Below are 16,111 nucleotides of genomic sequence, written 5' to 3'. Positions count from 1 at the left end.
GCCTTATTTACACATCCAGTGTGAAGCAACAACAATATAAAGTTACATATAAATAACGTGGACATGTTTTAAGCTTTGCAAACTTGGAGTGAAGTTTATAAACAAAGTTGAACATTTGACCTACTTTGTCGATGTGTATTTGGTAAATGCTGCTACGCGTATACTATATACAATTTTTAGGCTATTCTTTGTTTAGCAAACGTGACTTTAAAGACAAAGAACTCGTGTCTTCTCTAAACGTAGTACAGTACTTTCCTTGCAGAAATAAATTGCACCATAGCACTGTTTCGGGGCAGCGTCATGTTTTGTGACTGCAATGCCTTCATAGAGGCGATGGGCGTTTCTGGACGCAGATGGCGCTGTTGAGCATATATTTTGTTTCAGTCCCGTTTCCCTCCATGGTTTCTCCTCTCTCCGACTAACTTAGCGTTTGGCTCAGTTCATTATACAGTCCTATATTCTCCCTCCATTAGGGCATCTCTGCCTTTGGACTGAAGATCCCACCAAAACCCAAGAGAGAAAAGTTTCACTTTCATAGGGCACGATGGACATGAAAAAGAGGATCCACTTGGAGCTAAGAAACAGGACACCGTCTGATGTGAGTCGTGCTTTTTTAAAACCAACCCTTAGTTTTCTGGCTAGCCTTTTGCTAGCAGCTTGCTACTTTTTTGCTTTGCGAGTGACCTGTGTGGCTAACGTAATGGTGACCACATGGGATTTAGATTGTGTTTCTTGTTCATAATAGGGCGAAAAACACTCAAGCTTAATCTTTTAAACAGTTCAGGATTGGGCGTATAGGGGCAACGAGAGGAGAAAAGCTAAATTGAATCGTTACTTTGAATCGGCGATTCCTCAGCTTGCTGGCATTATTGCAGTGGTTTAACCGTTTCGCAGCCTCCTTGGTGCACACACGATTCAGCTCGACCCCCCCTTTGTACCACTATTAGTAAACTTATTTTTACGCTGATATATATTACGAAATATGCTTCCTGCGCCGCGTTTAGCATTCACAGAGCGGTATATTTTACACAGACCTTGGAAGCCATGTTTGCTGCTAGCATAACTGCTAAAAATGGGGCGCTTTGTATCACAAATGATCGGTACAACTCTACTATCGTGCTAAAACATCGGTTGTTGTTACATGTGAACGGGCAGATCACGAGTTTTATGCCTTTACATTTCTGTATAGTACGTTAATAGCAAATGGCCAGCAGATTCAGCCGCGACAACAAAAAACAGTCACTTGATTCACGAGTCATCCACACCATGACCATTTAACGTTAAGCCAGTGTTACTATAACAACAGTTGTTCTATCAAAACTGTAACAAATAGCCAACTGTACCCGTTATTGTAAATCGTTAAAAACCACGTTTAAGCCGATTCGTCATTTTTTTTTTTTTTAAAGGTGTGAGTGTGCAGCGGTTTTCTCAACACAATAGCTTGCATAGTTTTATAACAGCTACTACTTTCATATCAGTGCATATACTATTATAAATATTGCTAACTTCTTTAATAGAATATGTGAGCAGGAACCCTAACTTAGTATTTTTGTTCCCGCCACATTACCACCATTCGCTCCACTGGTCAAAGACAACAAAAATAAATAAATCTGTAATCTTAAAACGTCAGAACCACAATGATTTGCCCAGTATTTACTGTTACTATAAACTGGATGTTGTTTTAAACTACACTGATCGATCGGCTTCACACACCGAGCCACCCTGCTTGAATGACACGGAGATCCGGTGCACCGCGCTTGATGCGTGGGCAGCCAAAAACTCGACGGTCGGCGTTTCCCCCCGACTCATGCATGAAATAAAACTAATATACCATCGAAAAATAACCTGGATAACGTTTAAGAAACTATAATTACTCTTTCTAAACAGCATTTTTTGTGCCATTGAAGGTGTTCAGAGAACTGCATACTGTATCTCAGGAATCGCCATGTTGTCATTCTGTCGTCTTTGAAGCTCTGGGAGAAAGGAACTGTCTCCATCTTTGTTTTTACTAAATGTCCGTTCTCAATATATTTCCTTCGACATGAAAACGACGGTTTACCCCGTTACAAACTGCCCATTACGGTCGTTCCTTCGACGACAAGGAATATTCCACTTCCCAAATGAAAGATGGTTTATCGTAGAAAAAGAATCTTTACTAAGGGTGTATTCGCAATCCTTTCCGCTGCTGTTGAGTTGGCTAATGGCGGGCAGACAGAATAGCTGCTCCTCTACCGCACGGCAGCGTTTAAAAGGGGCAATGATTAGCTTGTAGCGAGCTAGCTTACTAAAAAATCATTGCATTTGTCATTAGTGACTGCTACAGCAGGCCATGAGAAGCTACTGCTCTACTGTTCCCAATGAAAATCATTATGTTATCTGTCTCGCCCGGGTAAATTAATCACACAAGTGCTTTTAGATGGAGACACAGGTTGTGTTTCGGTGTTTTTACTTGGGAAATACTGATCTTTGACGTTTGACAACAACTTTTTTTTTTTGCAACGTATTGTTCAACACTGAATTGCACAACCATTGTTAGTATTAACTGACTCAAACAAACTCCGCCTTTAGACTTGTTTTTCAGTATTTTACAGCAGATACATTTTAATTACTTTGTTCAAAGCATGGGCCACTTTGATAAACAACACCACCCCCGATTAAAAAAACGTTATGTTGTTTTCAAGCTTGTTGTCTCTGTGATTTTGTTTACACAAAGTACCTTGTTTTAATTCATCATGTTAACTTTGTTTAATATTTTTATTAAATATTTTACATTTGTTTAAGAATGAGTTGTAAGTATGACTTCTTATTATAGTTTCACTAAATGCATAAAACAGCGTTGGTGACATTTTAAATGTGATATACTTTTCTACTTTTCAGGTACGAGAACTTGTCCTTGATAATTGTCGATCAGTTGAAGGAAAGATCGAAGGCCTCACAGCTGAGTTTGTCAACCTGGAGTTCCTCAGTTTGATAAATGTTGGCCTAATGTCCGTCTCCAACCTGCCTAAACTAGGAAAACTCAAAAAGGTAAAAATTACAATCATCCTCCCTATAAGTAAAAGTTGAATTATGATAAAAGTTCAGCTCGAATAACATTTCCTTCTACCGTGTTTCAGCTGGAGTTGAGCGACAACAGAATCAGCGGCGGCCTTGATGTTTTAGCAGAGAAACTTCCCAACCTTACACATCTAAACCTGAGTGGCAACAAATTGAAAGACATCAGCACATTGGAACCATTGGTATGTTTCCTATATGTTGGAAGACACACTCAGTCATAAAACATATCCATCTGCATGCCTACAGAATGTGTATACTCTTAGGTTGGGGAAGACATTGCACTTTTTGTTTTCTCATCTACTATTAATGACAATTTACTAAAATGCAGACATACCTTTGTACCAAACCATGTCATGTACACAGCCTTACTAGCATTAATATAATTGCAGGTAAATAGCTGTTATTACTCAACCAACAGAATAAAAAATGATTTCAGCCCAGTTTTCTGAATATTTTGATCTAAATATTTAGTCTATGTTGGACCTGACCCTTACAAAAGTAATGATAGATCGTCCATCAATGCACTTGTATTTAATACCCAATTATACTAATTTGAAATACGATTCTTGAGTTGATATTCATATAAGAAAAAACATGTTTGTAGACAGTGATGATACCAATCTTTGAAATCAAGGTAGGGCTAGAAATTATATCTAATTGATATTGTGAAATTAGTCCAGATACTGTCTTAGGTGTTGGACATAATGTTGCATCATGTCCCTGGTTTTAGAGGATGGGTTTAAAGTAAAGTGATATTATTTTCTGAACTTATCAAACTCTTCTAGCCTTAATATTTTGTAAACACTAGAATACTGTGCAATATATACATTTAGTTATTAAAGGGAATATCAACCCTATATAATTGGTATTGCTAAACATAGACTAGTTTTACTTTTTTCACAACACCATGTACCTCTAGTACCCTGAACTCAGGACCGGACACACAGCAGTTACTCATCACAGTACTTATCTGCATTTGATCAACAGAAAAAGCTGGATAACCTGAAGAGTTTGGACCTGTTCAACTGTGAAGTGACAAACCTGAACGACTACAGAGAGAGTGTGTTCAAGCTGCTGCCACAGCTCACCTACCTGGATGGGTATGATCTGGAGGACAGGGAAGCCTCCGACTCTGACGGAGAGGTGGACGGAGAAGGCGTAGACGATGTTGATGACTCTGAAGGTATGTCTATGGTCATCCTGCTGTAATGATATCCGTAGGTCCACGACAGCTGGAAAGATATGAATATAACTGCTGAATAAGAAATGTAAATACAGTTCAACCTCAACACGGCTGCCTGCAAGTCTCCCACAGATCTTTAAAAAGTCTTAAAGGGCATGAAATATATTCATCTAAAAATGAAGCCTTAATTTGTGATAAAATGTCTTCAAATAATCTTTCATCTGTCTTCTAAACACATTTTTGGTAAGATCTATTAAAAAAATATATATATTTACCAAATTCCTTTTGCATTAACGTCAAGCAGATCTGTAGTGGAAAAAATGCATGAATAATTGTTCTTACATTTCTGAGTGGCATTACAAGTATTTAATCTAACTTGCCTGAAGCTGTAGGAACTATGCGTCTGTCTGGAACTTTTAATTGCAACACAAAATAATTACCTGTGTCTCTCAGTTGAACTATTGGACTTTGATTAGAGCATTATTCCACTTTGTTATCGACTGATTGTTGTTGCTTTTGTATTGCAGAGGGAGAGGAAGATGAGGACGGAGAGGAGGAGGACTTTGATGAGGAAGAGGACGAGGAGGAAGACGAGGAGGAGGTAGAGGAGGTAGAAGGAGAAGAGGATGATGATGATGAGGTCAGCGCAGATGATGAGGTAATAAAACAAACCATTGAGCCAGGATTATTTGGTGGAAAGATATAAGCATTTGGATGCATCTTCGATTTTAACTCGTACAATTTTGTTTACAGGTGGCGACCTTTGGTCAAGTGGGAAAAGTGGATGATGATGAAGATGACGACGATGATGATGATGATGATGATGAAGACGGTATGTACCATTTACTTCATTTGAGTGTTCCACCCCCATCACATTTAGAAAATGTATTTAACCCCATAGCACCTTTTTAAACATGTTTCAACACAGTAGTAAATTATTACTATTAGTACAACAGAATTTGTGTGAACACTAAAAGTAGAATGCAAAATAATTAAACAATTTAGCAGAGTGCCTTTTTAGTGTATTGTGTTATTAAAGTAAACAAAGGGCAACAGTCAAATGAACTTAAACTGGCACTGTCCAGTTTTAAAAATCAAATGCGTTTTTCTATTAACAGGAAGGCAGATTGGCTTTTTATAGACATTGTACTTCAGATTTTGTTTGTAATTAAGCTGCAAACTTAAATTGAATACATGTTTGCATAGTATAATTAGTATGTTGGTGTCATGTTGAACTGGATAATGACAAATTGATATCAGGGATAATATGACACCTGCTGGTGGTTCTGGTTACTGATGGAGCTTTATGCAGGAGAGGGCACAGGGCCTTATCAAGGGGCTTCTATAGGGGTGACTTACTGACCACTCATACAACTCAAATAAGACAGTATATATGGATTCATTATTAATACGGTATTAGAAAGCTATTGGTAGAAGAAATAAAGCTTGTGAGCAAATACATTGCAGGAGGAGGAGGGAAGGGCCAGTAAATCCTGAAAAATTTCATTACTGAAGATACATATCTGACAGTTATTTTCAGCTCCTAATCGTGCAACATTATATCATGTAGAGACAGCAAAACATGATAGTGACCATTCTTCAACACTGACCCCTCTCCTTAATGTCCCACTAGAGGATGTCTTTGATAAAGCTGAACAACTAGTTGTTTGTAAGAGTTAACACTTAATTTTAAGATATGTAACACATTAAGATATGTAGATAGTAAAAAGTTAAAACATGAATCCGGCTCTTGGACTTTAAAGGGATAAAATGTGTCCAGTGTTGTTTTAGTGGTTGCAAAAGGAATATTAGTTCACAGTTGTGCTAGTTTTATGGTCTTGCCATCCGATGACATCTCATGACACAGATTTCCCTCTGTCCCCAGAAGCAGAAGTCGTAGCCGTGAAAGGTGAGAAGAGAAAGCGAGACCCAGAGGATGAGGACGAGGATGACGACGATGATGAAGACGACGATTAAGAGCTAAACTGAAAACGAGAGCCTACCGAGTGACCCTCCCTCCCCACAAACCCGAACGTCCGCCGTCTTACAACTCGCACCGCCTTTGTAATCCACGTCTGACCCCCAGCTCTGAGCTCTTTTTACGGGGCAAGACTGTACCGGACGGGTGGGCCGAGTGGAGCTGCCGCCCCCTTTTTTCTCCCCCTCCTCCCCCACATGGAGCTGAGAGCCACCCAACATCCTCCACCTCACCCCCCAACGGCCCGAGGTTCTCAGGCAGCCCAGCACTCAGCATTCCACAATTTCACTGTTGCTCCCTCTATGTGTATTCCCGTGTGAGGACTTTGGGACTGGTATCTAGTTTTGGGTCTGTGCTTTTAATATTTTGTTGGATGAATTATTTTTTGTTTGTTGGGTTTTATTATTTCTAAATTGTTTTTGTCTTATTGTTTTTTTTCTTTTTTCTGTTCCTTATTTTTCCCAATAAAATTATTGCTATAGCTGTGCAACCAGCGGGCCATGATTTTTAGTGTGGCCGCCTGTTGCACAAATCAAGGTTGTAGCTACATTTTTACTTTCTGTATGACAAAAAACAACTTTGTAAATAAAATGTTAACATTTTGTGCTTTCTCTCTCTTCCTGCCATTTCCCCAAAATGAGCGTTAAGTGATGGCAGCCATAAATATTCTTATGTTCTCTGCACCAAGGGGACTCTACCCCACAGTCCACAGAAAAGGGCTTTAAAGACCAGTTGAGATTGTAATATTTCATTGACAAAAGAAAATAATCGGCAACTATTTTGATACCCGTTTGAAGGTTTTTTCATGAAAATATGGCACGTGCTGTTTTCTGCTTTCAAAATATCCTACCTCTGTTATGATGTACTAAATCAAATATTTTTGGTTTTGAACGCACAAAACAAGACATTTAAAGACATCAGTTGGATCTTGAGAAATACAGATGGACATTTTTTACTATGTTCTGTATTTAAATTGACCCAACAATTGATTAAGCTAGGAATTAGCGGACAGTTTAAAGTTGATCCCTATACAATTCCTCAATGCCTATTTGTATGTGGAAAGAGCTTAGTAGCTACAATTATTACTTTCCTCCACTTGCCATAAGGGGACCCTTTTCTCGTAAGTCCATGTAAGATAGGGACAAAATGTAGTCTTCAATTGTGGGTAAAATGTTTTCTAATGTTCACCTCTGTTTGAAACTCCAGAGGCCTTAGCAGGCTTTTCATATAACAAAAATATGGTATCTTTGTTAATCAATCAATGAACCCTTCTCTTGTGACTAACTGGAGCCTGCTGACCCCCAGGTTAGAGTGTAGTTTACAGCAACCAATAACATGACTGGTGAATGTCACTGTTTAAAGAAAGAAGAGTTTTCCGGAACAAGAGAGTAGCTTGTTTGTAGTGTAAAACACATTATGTGACAAAGGTAGTCATTGTTCAATCTACAGAAACGGTATACAAGTCATTCGTTTTAAAAACGTTACAGGCGGCTGATCTTCTCCAGGCTGCTTCCTTTAGAGCCTATTTGTGTTAACTTTGAACACAAGACAGGCAATCATGTACAGATGAATGATGTTTGCTGTCCACATGTTGCAGCCTCAGACTCCACACACATAGTCAATAGTTAACTGAGGGAGCTACCGGACCTGAAAGCACCACTGCTGATTTTGTAACAGAAATAGCTTACTCTGCTCAAATATTAATGGGTCTGAGCCACTGAGTGAAAGGCTTTTTACTTCAATTTATTGTTTTAGGTAGACAAGAGACAAATGGATTTCCCAGAAATATTAAATTATATGTTATGTGATCAATATTGTTTTTCGAAACTATATTAAAAGAAAGCATATGTTTCCGTTTTTACTGAATACATCTAACAGACAATTTAAAGATATCAGAGTAACTGGATTAAATGCATAGACCAGACACAATGAGGTCATGTGAAGCCAGCAACAAACTTTTAATAAATGTTTTTATTAAATCAGAGAGTGAATGCCTCACTCGACTCTGCAGCCACGTTATTGCTCCAGTATAACACAGAGACTGTCAGAGTGTGCATGGTTTAATACCGAGAGCTCTCCGAAATGGATTGATATTGTTGTTCTCATTTGGCTTCTTGAGATGTTTTTCTGAGGACTTGGTATTGGCCACATTAATAATAAAGCAACAGAGTGATGATCCATCTTTCACAATTGTAGTTCAGCAAAGCAATCAGCACAGTACCACAACATTGTGATGATTCATTCATGAGAGAACTTGGAGAAACAGCAGGAAAAAGATTTGTAAAGAGACACAATTTCATTTTCCACCCTTCACTGCTTTTCGTCAATAATTCATGCTAATGTTTATTCATACTAACAAGTGGGAAATGAAGTCTAAGGAACCTTTACTGACACATGGTACCCCATAAATATCATCAGGTACGGCTCTATTGTGATTGGTCAACCGCTAAGAGATGTCCCGCCCCTTAGACTATCACGTACAATGTGTTGGAGCACTAGCCAATAGAAGCACAAGCGTTACATAGTGATGTCACAATGTCGCAGAAGTAAACAAAGGAGTCCAATCGAGAGAAACTCCCTCTACAGGGAACTATTGGATTTTAGCCTTTGCAGCCCATTTACATGCACAGAAATCTATATAACACACTACAGGAAAGGGAAAACCCCAAAAAGTATAAAAAGGGGCCTCTTTAAGAATTTCTTCAATCATTATGTTATTAAATATGTTACAGTTTCATAGTATGTGGTCCTAATACATGCTCTGGAAATGGGCCAGCGTTAACTAAAGTGCATAACCCAAATTCTCAGTTTTGTAGTGACAGCTCAGTCACTACAAAACTGCTGTGAACAAATGTGTTAAAATATGGCAGCTCCTTTGTTATTCAGCTACAGATATTTATTTGTGGTATAAACCGCATACAGCATTGCATTTCCAGGCTGACCATTGATTGTCTTTTGAACACAAGATGATGGCATAGATTGCAAACTACTAAGAGAAGCAGAAATAATATACAAATATAAATAAAATAGCTTTGTGAATGGGGAAAATGTAACTCTACAGTTACACGGACACAGATAAGCTGGTTGACATGTCTCTGGTGGTACAACATGTCACTTTTAACAGTTGTGATGTGATCAAACAGCCAAATCAGCCCTTGTGCAATAACAGCAGTGCATTGTGGGAATGTGTTGAGACTTGTCCACCAGCAGCAGTGGGGGTTAGAGTTTACAATAGACCGGGCGTTGCTGCTCCTGGACAAAAGTCAGCCAGAGATGAAGCTGTGCTGGAACTGTCCAGCCAGAGGTCAGAGAGGTCACAATTGTAGTGAAGCCAGTGTGTCTGTATGTGTTATAAAGAACAGGCTGTGAAATGTAAGCCAAATCTAGAATATCATTATGGTGTTGTGCCTACATGAATACAGGCATGCATGGTGTTATGCAGTATAGTAAGTGGCTCTTTAATTATATATATATAAATATATATATATATTTATTTATATATATTATTTACATTTAGAGAATGGTTCCCTTTAACATGGAGAACAAGGGATGTTTAAATTCTGAAAGCAGCAAATATAAGAAACTGGTCCGACTGCACATGGCAAATACTGTGAACACCATTCAGAGGTTACCTGAAGGAAAACACGTTTAGATATGACATTAAGGTGGACTTTACTTACTCGTGTACATTTGTGTATGTTTTAAAGATTTAAGTCTTTGCAGTTGTATTAACAGATTATCATATCTAAGCCTCTAAAAGTATTGATGAGTTTCCTGTCACATGTTAGTAAAATATTCCCTTTAAAAGATACATACCTGTCTTCCAGTTGAGTTCATTTCTCTTCAATTCCAGATTTAGTATTTCAACTCATCATACTGGCAATATTTCATTTACAAATAAATAATAAATAAAATCCACGTACCTGTATTAGTATTCATCGTCCCGGTTGGCCTAAATTTGAGCTTGACAATTCATTATTGACATAGAAACAGCAGTTGACCAGAGTAATTATATATACTATATAATAATAAATATCATCTCACTCAACATCCATTTACTTACAAACTAAATATACAAATTAAAACAGTTCATAGCTGTCAGTGTTCTAGATTGAGCTGCAAATCAACTATAAAGCTCAATTTTGTCAATAACTATACATCCTGGTTAAGAGTAATTCATGTAAACAAAATCGTATAAATGTATCTTTCTTGCAATTTAATATCGGTGTGTATATCTATAATTGGATACTGAGAAACCAAATATGAATAAAAACACAGTTTTTGTCTAAGCCAGTGAATTAAAGAATTGACAAATAAAAAAAACGTGATTTAATGACTGAGATGTTAGAGGAATTGCCACAATGGTGTACAAGGTAAAAATGTCATTATCTTATAACATATATTTATTTCCCACCTTAACTTGCATTATTACTTATTAGAGCATTGGGATGCTCCGATTTGACTATCCACTTACAGTATTAGATACTCTTTCAGCTTAAACATGACTAATAAACCCCAGTGATATGTTTCATTTTTTTTTACAGAGAGCAAAAAAAAGACACCCTATTTAGGAAAATACATTCAGAGCTGAAATCTGGAGGAAAACAAACCCAGAAGTGGTGCAGGGCTCCGGAGCTACGATGGCTTTAAAGTTTTCTCACAGTGATTCCACATCAGGAAAAATGAAAGCGATCTTTCAGTCTTTTTAAAAACAGTTTGCATGCTGTATATTGCAACATTACAATTGTGAATTCAAGAACTCGATTTGATTGTATTTTTTCTTTGACTGTATTTTTAAAATAAATATAAAAATTAAGAACTGGTACATGGCATCAGTTACAGACATGGCTTACACAATAGCTGCTGTGAAACAGATTAATTATTCACCAATTTTCCAGTCATTAAAAAAACAAAAAAACATAAAAAATATGCAGCTCAACGAAACACAGCGAGGATCATGATATCGGCATTCATTTAGATCGCGCTCCTTCCAAGCAAACATACATTAAAACACCACAGCCATCTCCACTTACAGTAGTTTAAATATTGGAAGAAAAAAAACAATCACCAAGCATAAAAAATAAAATGTAGCGTTATCGTACAATCACACCACGTCTGGTCCTGCCCTGCAACAACTTTCAAACATCAGGCAGCCACATCATTCAGTCAAGACAGGCACAGACAACCTTTTTATTTTTCAGCTACAAACAGCATAGAAAAGCTAAAAATTACAATAAACTTGCATAGCTGTGAAGCGTACAAAAGAAACAGGGTAAAAGTCAACAGGTGCAAAGAGTTTCACTTTGTATTACAGCTGGGTGAGAGTCACTGTCTGAGTGTGTGTGCATGAACAGAAAATATGTGCACCGTGTGAGGAACAGACAGAAAGGAAACCTAAAGTAGAGGTGTAAATCCCCCCTGTGCAGTGAGTGAGAAAGGGCAGAGGTGCGGTGGTTTGAAGATGGGGTTAGTGCGTTTGTACAGTAATGCATGTGGTCCATGAGGGGGTGAAAGTGACTCTGTGGGGGGGGGGCAAGTCTCAAAGTGAGCCCTGGTGAGGCTGGGAGTTTTTCATGTTCTTTATCTCCAGCTCCAGCTGTGTGACGTGTACGTCTCTCTGGTTGAGAAGCTCCCGCAACCGTCTGATCTCCTCCTGCTGCTTGTGGAACTTCAGACGCAGCTGTAGACAAAACACAAGCACAATACATTGGAATATATCTACTTCTATATGGAGGACTGAAGCTGCCATTAAAAAAATAATAGTATAAATATGAAGAAACAAACTTAGAATTAAAAGCCTTAATTATCAAATAAATGTGCAGGTTTATTTGATAATTAATAGGGTGTTAAAGGTCCCATGTCATGGCCATTTCTACTGATCATAATTCCATTGTTGAGGAATACTAAAATACATTTATATTGTGCAATTTTCCAAACTCACATTGGTTTCTCATACAGCATCTCTGTATAGTATGTGTATTCACTCTCTGTCCTAAACGGCTTGTTGAAGCTCCTGCCCCCCCCTCCCTGTGAGCCCAGTGGCCGTCTGCGAGACAGCGCGAAACTCAGCCTGGGCACACACACACACACACACCCGCAGCCTGGCTGGGAGTTTGTGTGTGTTCCCAGGCTGAGTTCCGTGGTGTCTCGCTGTCTCGCCGACCCCACACCAGTGAGCCAGCTCACAGTGTCCCGCTCATCGCAGCAGCGAGCCTCGCAACGTCCCGCCGAGTGTGTGTGTGTGTGAGGAAGTCCGCGGATTGGTCCAAACGTAACGGCTCCGCGGATGTAGCGTAACGGCTCCACGGATTGGTCAATTTGGACCAATCTGCGGAGCCGTTACGTTACGTCACTATACCCGAAATACGTCACTTCACCCAAGAAGTAAACAATGGAAAAAGAGAAATCTCCAACGAGGCGTTCTGGGGCAGCATAGACAGGTCTTTTCTGTGTTAAGAGTTTTACTCGCTACAGGGTGTACTTTGAGAGTTTGTGACTCTACAGACCATTTACATGCATAAAAAGCTACATAACACACAAGGGGACGGGTAATAACCAGAAAAGCATGACATGGGACCTTTAAGTCAAAGGTTAATGAACCCTCATTTAAATATGGGCAAAAATATACCAAAAATCCAATAAAAAATAAATAAGGATAAATACGGAACAAAAATAAATACGGACTGAAACATATACATTTGTTTATTAATTACATCTTATACAAATAAGTAATTTGCCAGATAAAAAAACATTTTATGTATATATTTTTTTAATTGTGGTTTTTTATCTTATCTTATCTTTTTTTCGGCTTATTTCTTTATTTGTTATAATGGCAGCTTTAGTCCTCCATACATTGGAGTTGCCGTTCCATTTTGATTTCCTTATTAAAATCTCTCTAACCGTCCAGCTGCCATAATCTGGATGATGTTGACATGTTAATGTAGGTCACTTTGAATTATTTCAGAAAACTCAAAGCAAAATCTTTGAGGGTAAAGCTGATGGTATTCTAATTGTACCATCTATTTGGTTAGTCCATCTCTACTAATACTTTCTGACTCCCCAAACCTGTCAGTGGCATTGATTACTGTTGAAAAATATATAGTTTAAAATGTAAGAGAAGGAAAAAGGTTGATTCCTTAAACTGCTGGGTACTCAAACAGTATGATATTGTAATACAACTACATATCTGCTGTACATGTATATGTTTGTGCGCTGAGGAATAAGATATTTCAGTTCAATCCCTAAGTAGGATTACTTGAATGTTGATTTTGGCATTTTCATGGGATTTATTGTCAATAACAAAAATATAGAGCATCCGCAGCCTTATCCTTAAGCTTTTTGAGCAGCAGCTGGGACTTACTGGACCTTTTTTAGACAAGGTTTTGCCTTTCAGGCTGCACAGAGACCAATGCCCTGCTCTGATTGGTGGAAACTGTTTACACAGCCTGACCGGACTCAGAAAACGACACCGCATCGTTTGCATGATGAGAGGGGGAAATTGTATAATTCATACTTTAACTGATGATGATTTTGCTCATATTTTACACAACTTACTGATGAACTCAACATCATTCAAAGTGATGTCTCCGTTTGATTTATTATTTGGTTTGAATGTCCTGTCATGTATAATTATTTTGTTCCATTAAAATGTTGTGGTTAGATGCCTCTAAATAAAACCTTTCAGGATTCAGGAGGATGGATTGACAATGCAAAAGTTTAGGCTCATCTCTAATTCTTCTATTGGTCTTCTGGAAAGCACACAACGTCTCTGCCTTTGCAAACTAAATAATTGCAAAAACAGTAGGATATAAACTCAAAATCCCCCCCGTACCTCATTCTCTGACTTGGGTGGAGAGCAGAGTCCGTAGTCTTCTCCGTTGCTGACGGGCGTCCAGCTCCTCTCCTCCTCTGTGTTGCCGCCGTCCTCCTTTCCCTCTTTGGTCTCCAGTTTGTCCTGAATGTAGGCCAGCTGCAGCATGCCTGGTCTGCTGTGAGACCGCCGCGTGTCCAGTGTGTTTCCCAGCCCCTTACCCATCTCCGAGTACGACTCTGCTATTTGACTTCCAGGCTTCAGAGACATCAGCACCGGACCTAGATAGCAAAGAGAGATGGAGAAGGAAGAGAGGAGGAAGATGAGCTGAATGATGGTGAAATAACATTTAGTTTATTCAGTGTGATTTGTTAGAAGAAATATTCTGATTAAACTACAGGTGAGTATGAAAAGTAAGACCAATCTCCCGTACGTTGACCAGCTCAAATACTAGATTTGCTGATGAACTTTTGCTTTAAATGCCAAAGTAAAGGATCTTACTACTTCTCCCACCACTTTAAGGAAGAACCATTATTAAATGTTTAAGCGCTTTGAGCACCAGGAAAAGTGCTTCATAAATCACATGTATTATTATTATTATTATTATTAAATACGGTACCAAAGGACTATAAACAGTGGAAAAGTGACTCAAAATACACCTATGCTATAGCGAAAAACTTTGCAATGCAACTATGGCTAAGCAATCCATAAATGTTGTCATAGTAACCATTGTATCATGATTGCCGTGATCTCAAAATAAAAATAAGAAATAAGTCAAATTGAATTAAAATGTATATGTCTTACGTATTGGATACGTTTTCTATCTCAATACCAGAGAAGTACTCTTCTCAACATGGCGATCTTGACTAAACCCAGCCCTACCTTTATTTCCTGATCTTTATAGGCATGTTTGGACCCCGGTTACAATTGAGTTTGGAGCAGTTCACCACCACATCTGTAAATCACGCAGCACCTCGCCATCATACACAAATGTCACACACACACATTAAGTCTGACCTTTATCGATGCCGCTGAGCCACTCCTCTGCAGACAGAGCCGGCCTGTTGCCAGCCGTCATCGGATAGATGTCATCTTGGTATGACTCCGACTACAAACACACACACATTCAGATTAGCTCTCCGTATTCGATTTAGTTCAAAATTGAGTATTTATTTTGTATATCTCCCTGGTGTTTGTGGTTTGTGTGAGACGCTGTGCTCTCACCCTGCGGGGGACGATCATGGAGAGAGGCTCGATGAGACTCTTGGTTGTCACCAGTTTGTAGAACCTGAAAACCTCACAGGAGCTCACGTCCAGACCTCTCTTAGGCATCACACCTGAAGGAAGACACACAGACAGTTTTACTTTTAGAGCTGCACTACTGAGCTTTAATATATGTATAGTATATCTTGTTATATTCAGTTGACGGTTATTAACTGAACACTAAAATGGAGATTTGGTAAAAGGTGTGATAAAAACCAAGACAAAACATAACTACGGAAAAAAACCATATACTGTAAATACATTATGGCTTGACAAGAATGAATGTAATGCTCATTTTGAAAATACAAAAGGTAAAAACGTTTTGCAAGTACACATGTATGTTAGTATTGAGATGAAAAAATAAAATGTGGCAACGTGGTACCCACCCGGAGCACAGGCCAAGGGGCCGTGTGCAGAACAAAAATGATAGGCTTTTAACACCCACTCAACTTAATAACAGTAATGACTTTATTAAGGACACACACAATAGAAAAAGGTCCATAGCGTTTTAATCCTTAGACCCTTATAATGAATCTGGCATGCGTTTCTTTAGGATTTATTACATTTCTGCTGCTTTCAAGTTTTTTTATTGTCATACACACAACAATTTGAGCAGGTCTCCCTTGAAAAAGAGATCAATGATCTCAATGGGATACACCTGGATAAATAAAGGTTTGAAATGAAATGAATTACAGTTAAGCCATCGTTGGGGATGACAGTCTTGGATCTCTGGCACCCTTTAACAATGCTCATTAAGTTAAAAATTAAAAGGGCAAGTAGAAAAAGGAAAGAAAGAGGTAGAGAATCTAAGACTTTAAAC

At 38.5% G+C, this 16,111-nt stretch overlaps 2 protein-coding genes across 5 annotated transcripts in view; one reads left to right on the top strand and one right to left on the bottom strand.

Annotated features, from left to right (window-relative positions):
* Positions 1–6,820, top strand: anp32b (acidic (leucine-rich) nuclear phosphoprotein 32 family, member B). Of its 3 annotated transcripts, none has more exons than XM_034130471.1 (7): positions 1–598; positions 2,878–3,027; positions 3,117–3,239; positions 4,045–4,240; positions 4,768–4,898; positions 4,994–5,072; positions 6,132–6,820. In XM_034130471.1, the coding sequence occupies exons 1-7, from the start codon at positions 545–547 to the stop codon at positions 6,215–6,217; spliced, it is 819 nt and encodes a 272-aa protein (XP_033986362.1). In that variant the 5' UTR covers positions 1–544; the 3' UTR covers positions 6,218–6,820. The 3 variants fall into 3 exon arrangements, with proteins under 3 accessions (XP_033986362.1, XP_033986363.1, XP_033986361.1); XM_034130472.1 differs by having other exon boundaries at positions 13–598; positions 4,768–4,880; positions 6,126–6,820; XM_034130470.1 differs by having other exon boundaries at positions 40–598; positions 6,126–6,820.
* Positions 6,821–10,524: 3,704 nt separating this feature from the next.
* The window catches only part of coro2a (coronin, actin binding protein, 2A), a 37,363-nt gene continuing 31,776 nt past the window's right edge, over positions 10,525–16,111 (bottom strand). For both annotated transcript variants that reach the window (XM_034130147.1, XM_034130148.1), the window contains exons 9-12: positions 15,253–15,365; positions 15,046–15,136; positions 14,050–14,309; positions 10,525–11,898 (exon numbers count right to left, since the gene is read on the bottom strand). In XM_034130147.1, the coding sequence (XP_033986038.1) occupies positions 11,758–11,898; positions 14,050–14,309; positions 15,046–15,136; positions 15,253–15,365 (605 nt within the window). In that variant the 3' untranslated portion in view covers positions 10,525–11,757. The remainder of the gene's footprint in view (positions 11,899–14,049; positions 14,310–15,045; positions 15,137–15,252; positions 15,366–16,111) is intronic.

This window comes from Trematomus bernacchii, unplaced genomic scaffold, assembly GCF_902827165.1.
Source record: "Trematomus bernacchii unplaced genomic scaffold, fTreBer1.1, whole genome shotgun sequence".
Classification (NCBI taxonomy): Eukaryota; Metazoa; Chordata; class Actinopteri; order Perciformes; family Nototheniidae; genus Trematomus; species Trematomus bernacchii.
This window is presented reverse-complemented; position numbering and strand designations above follow the sequence as displayed.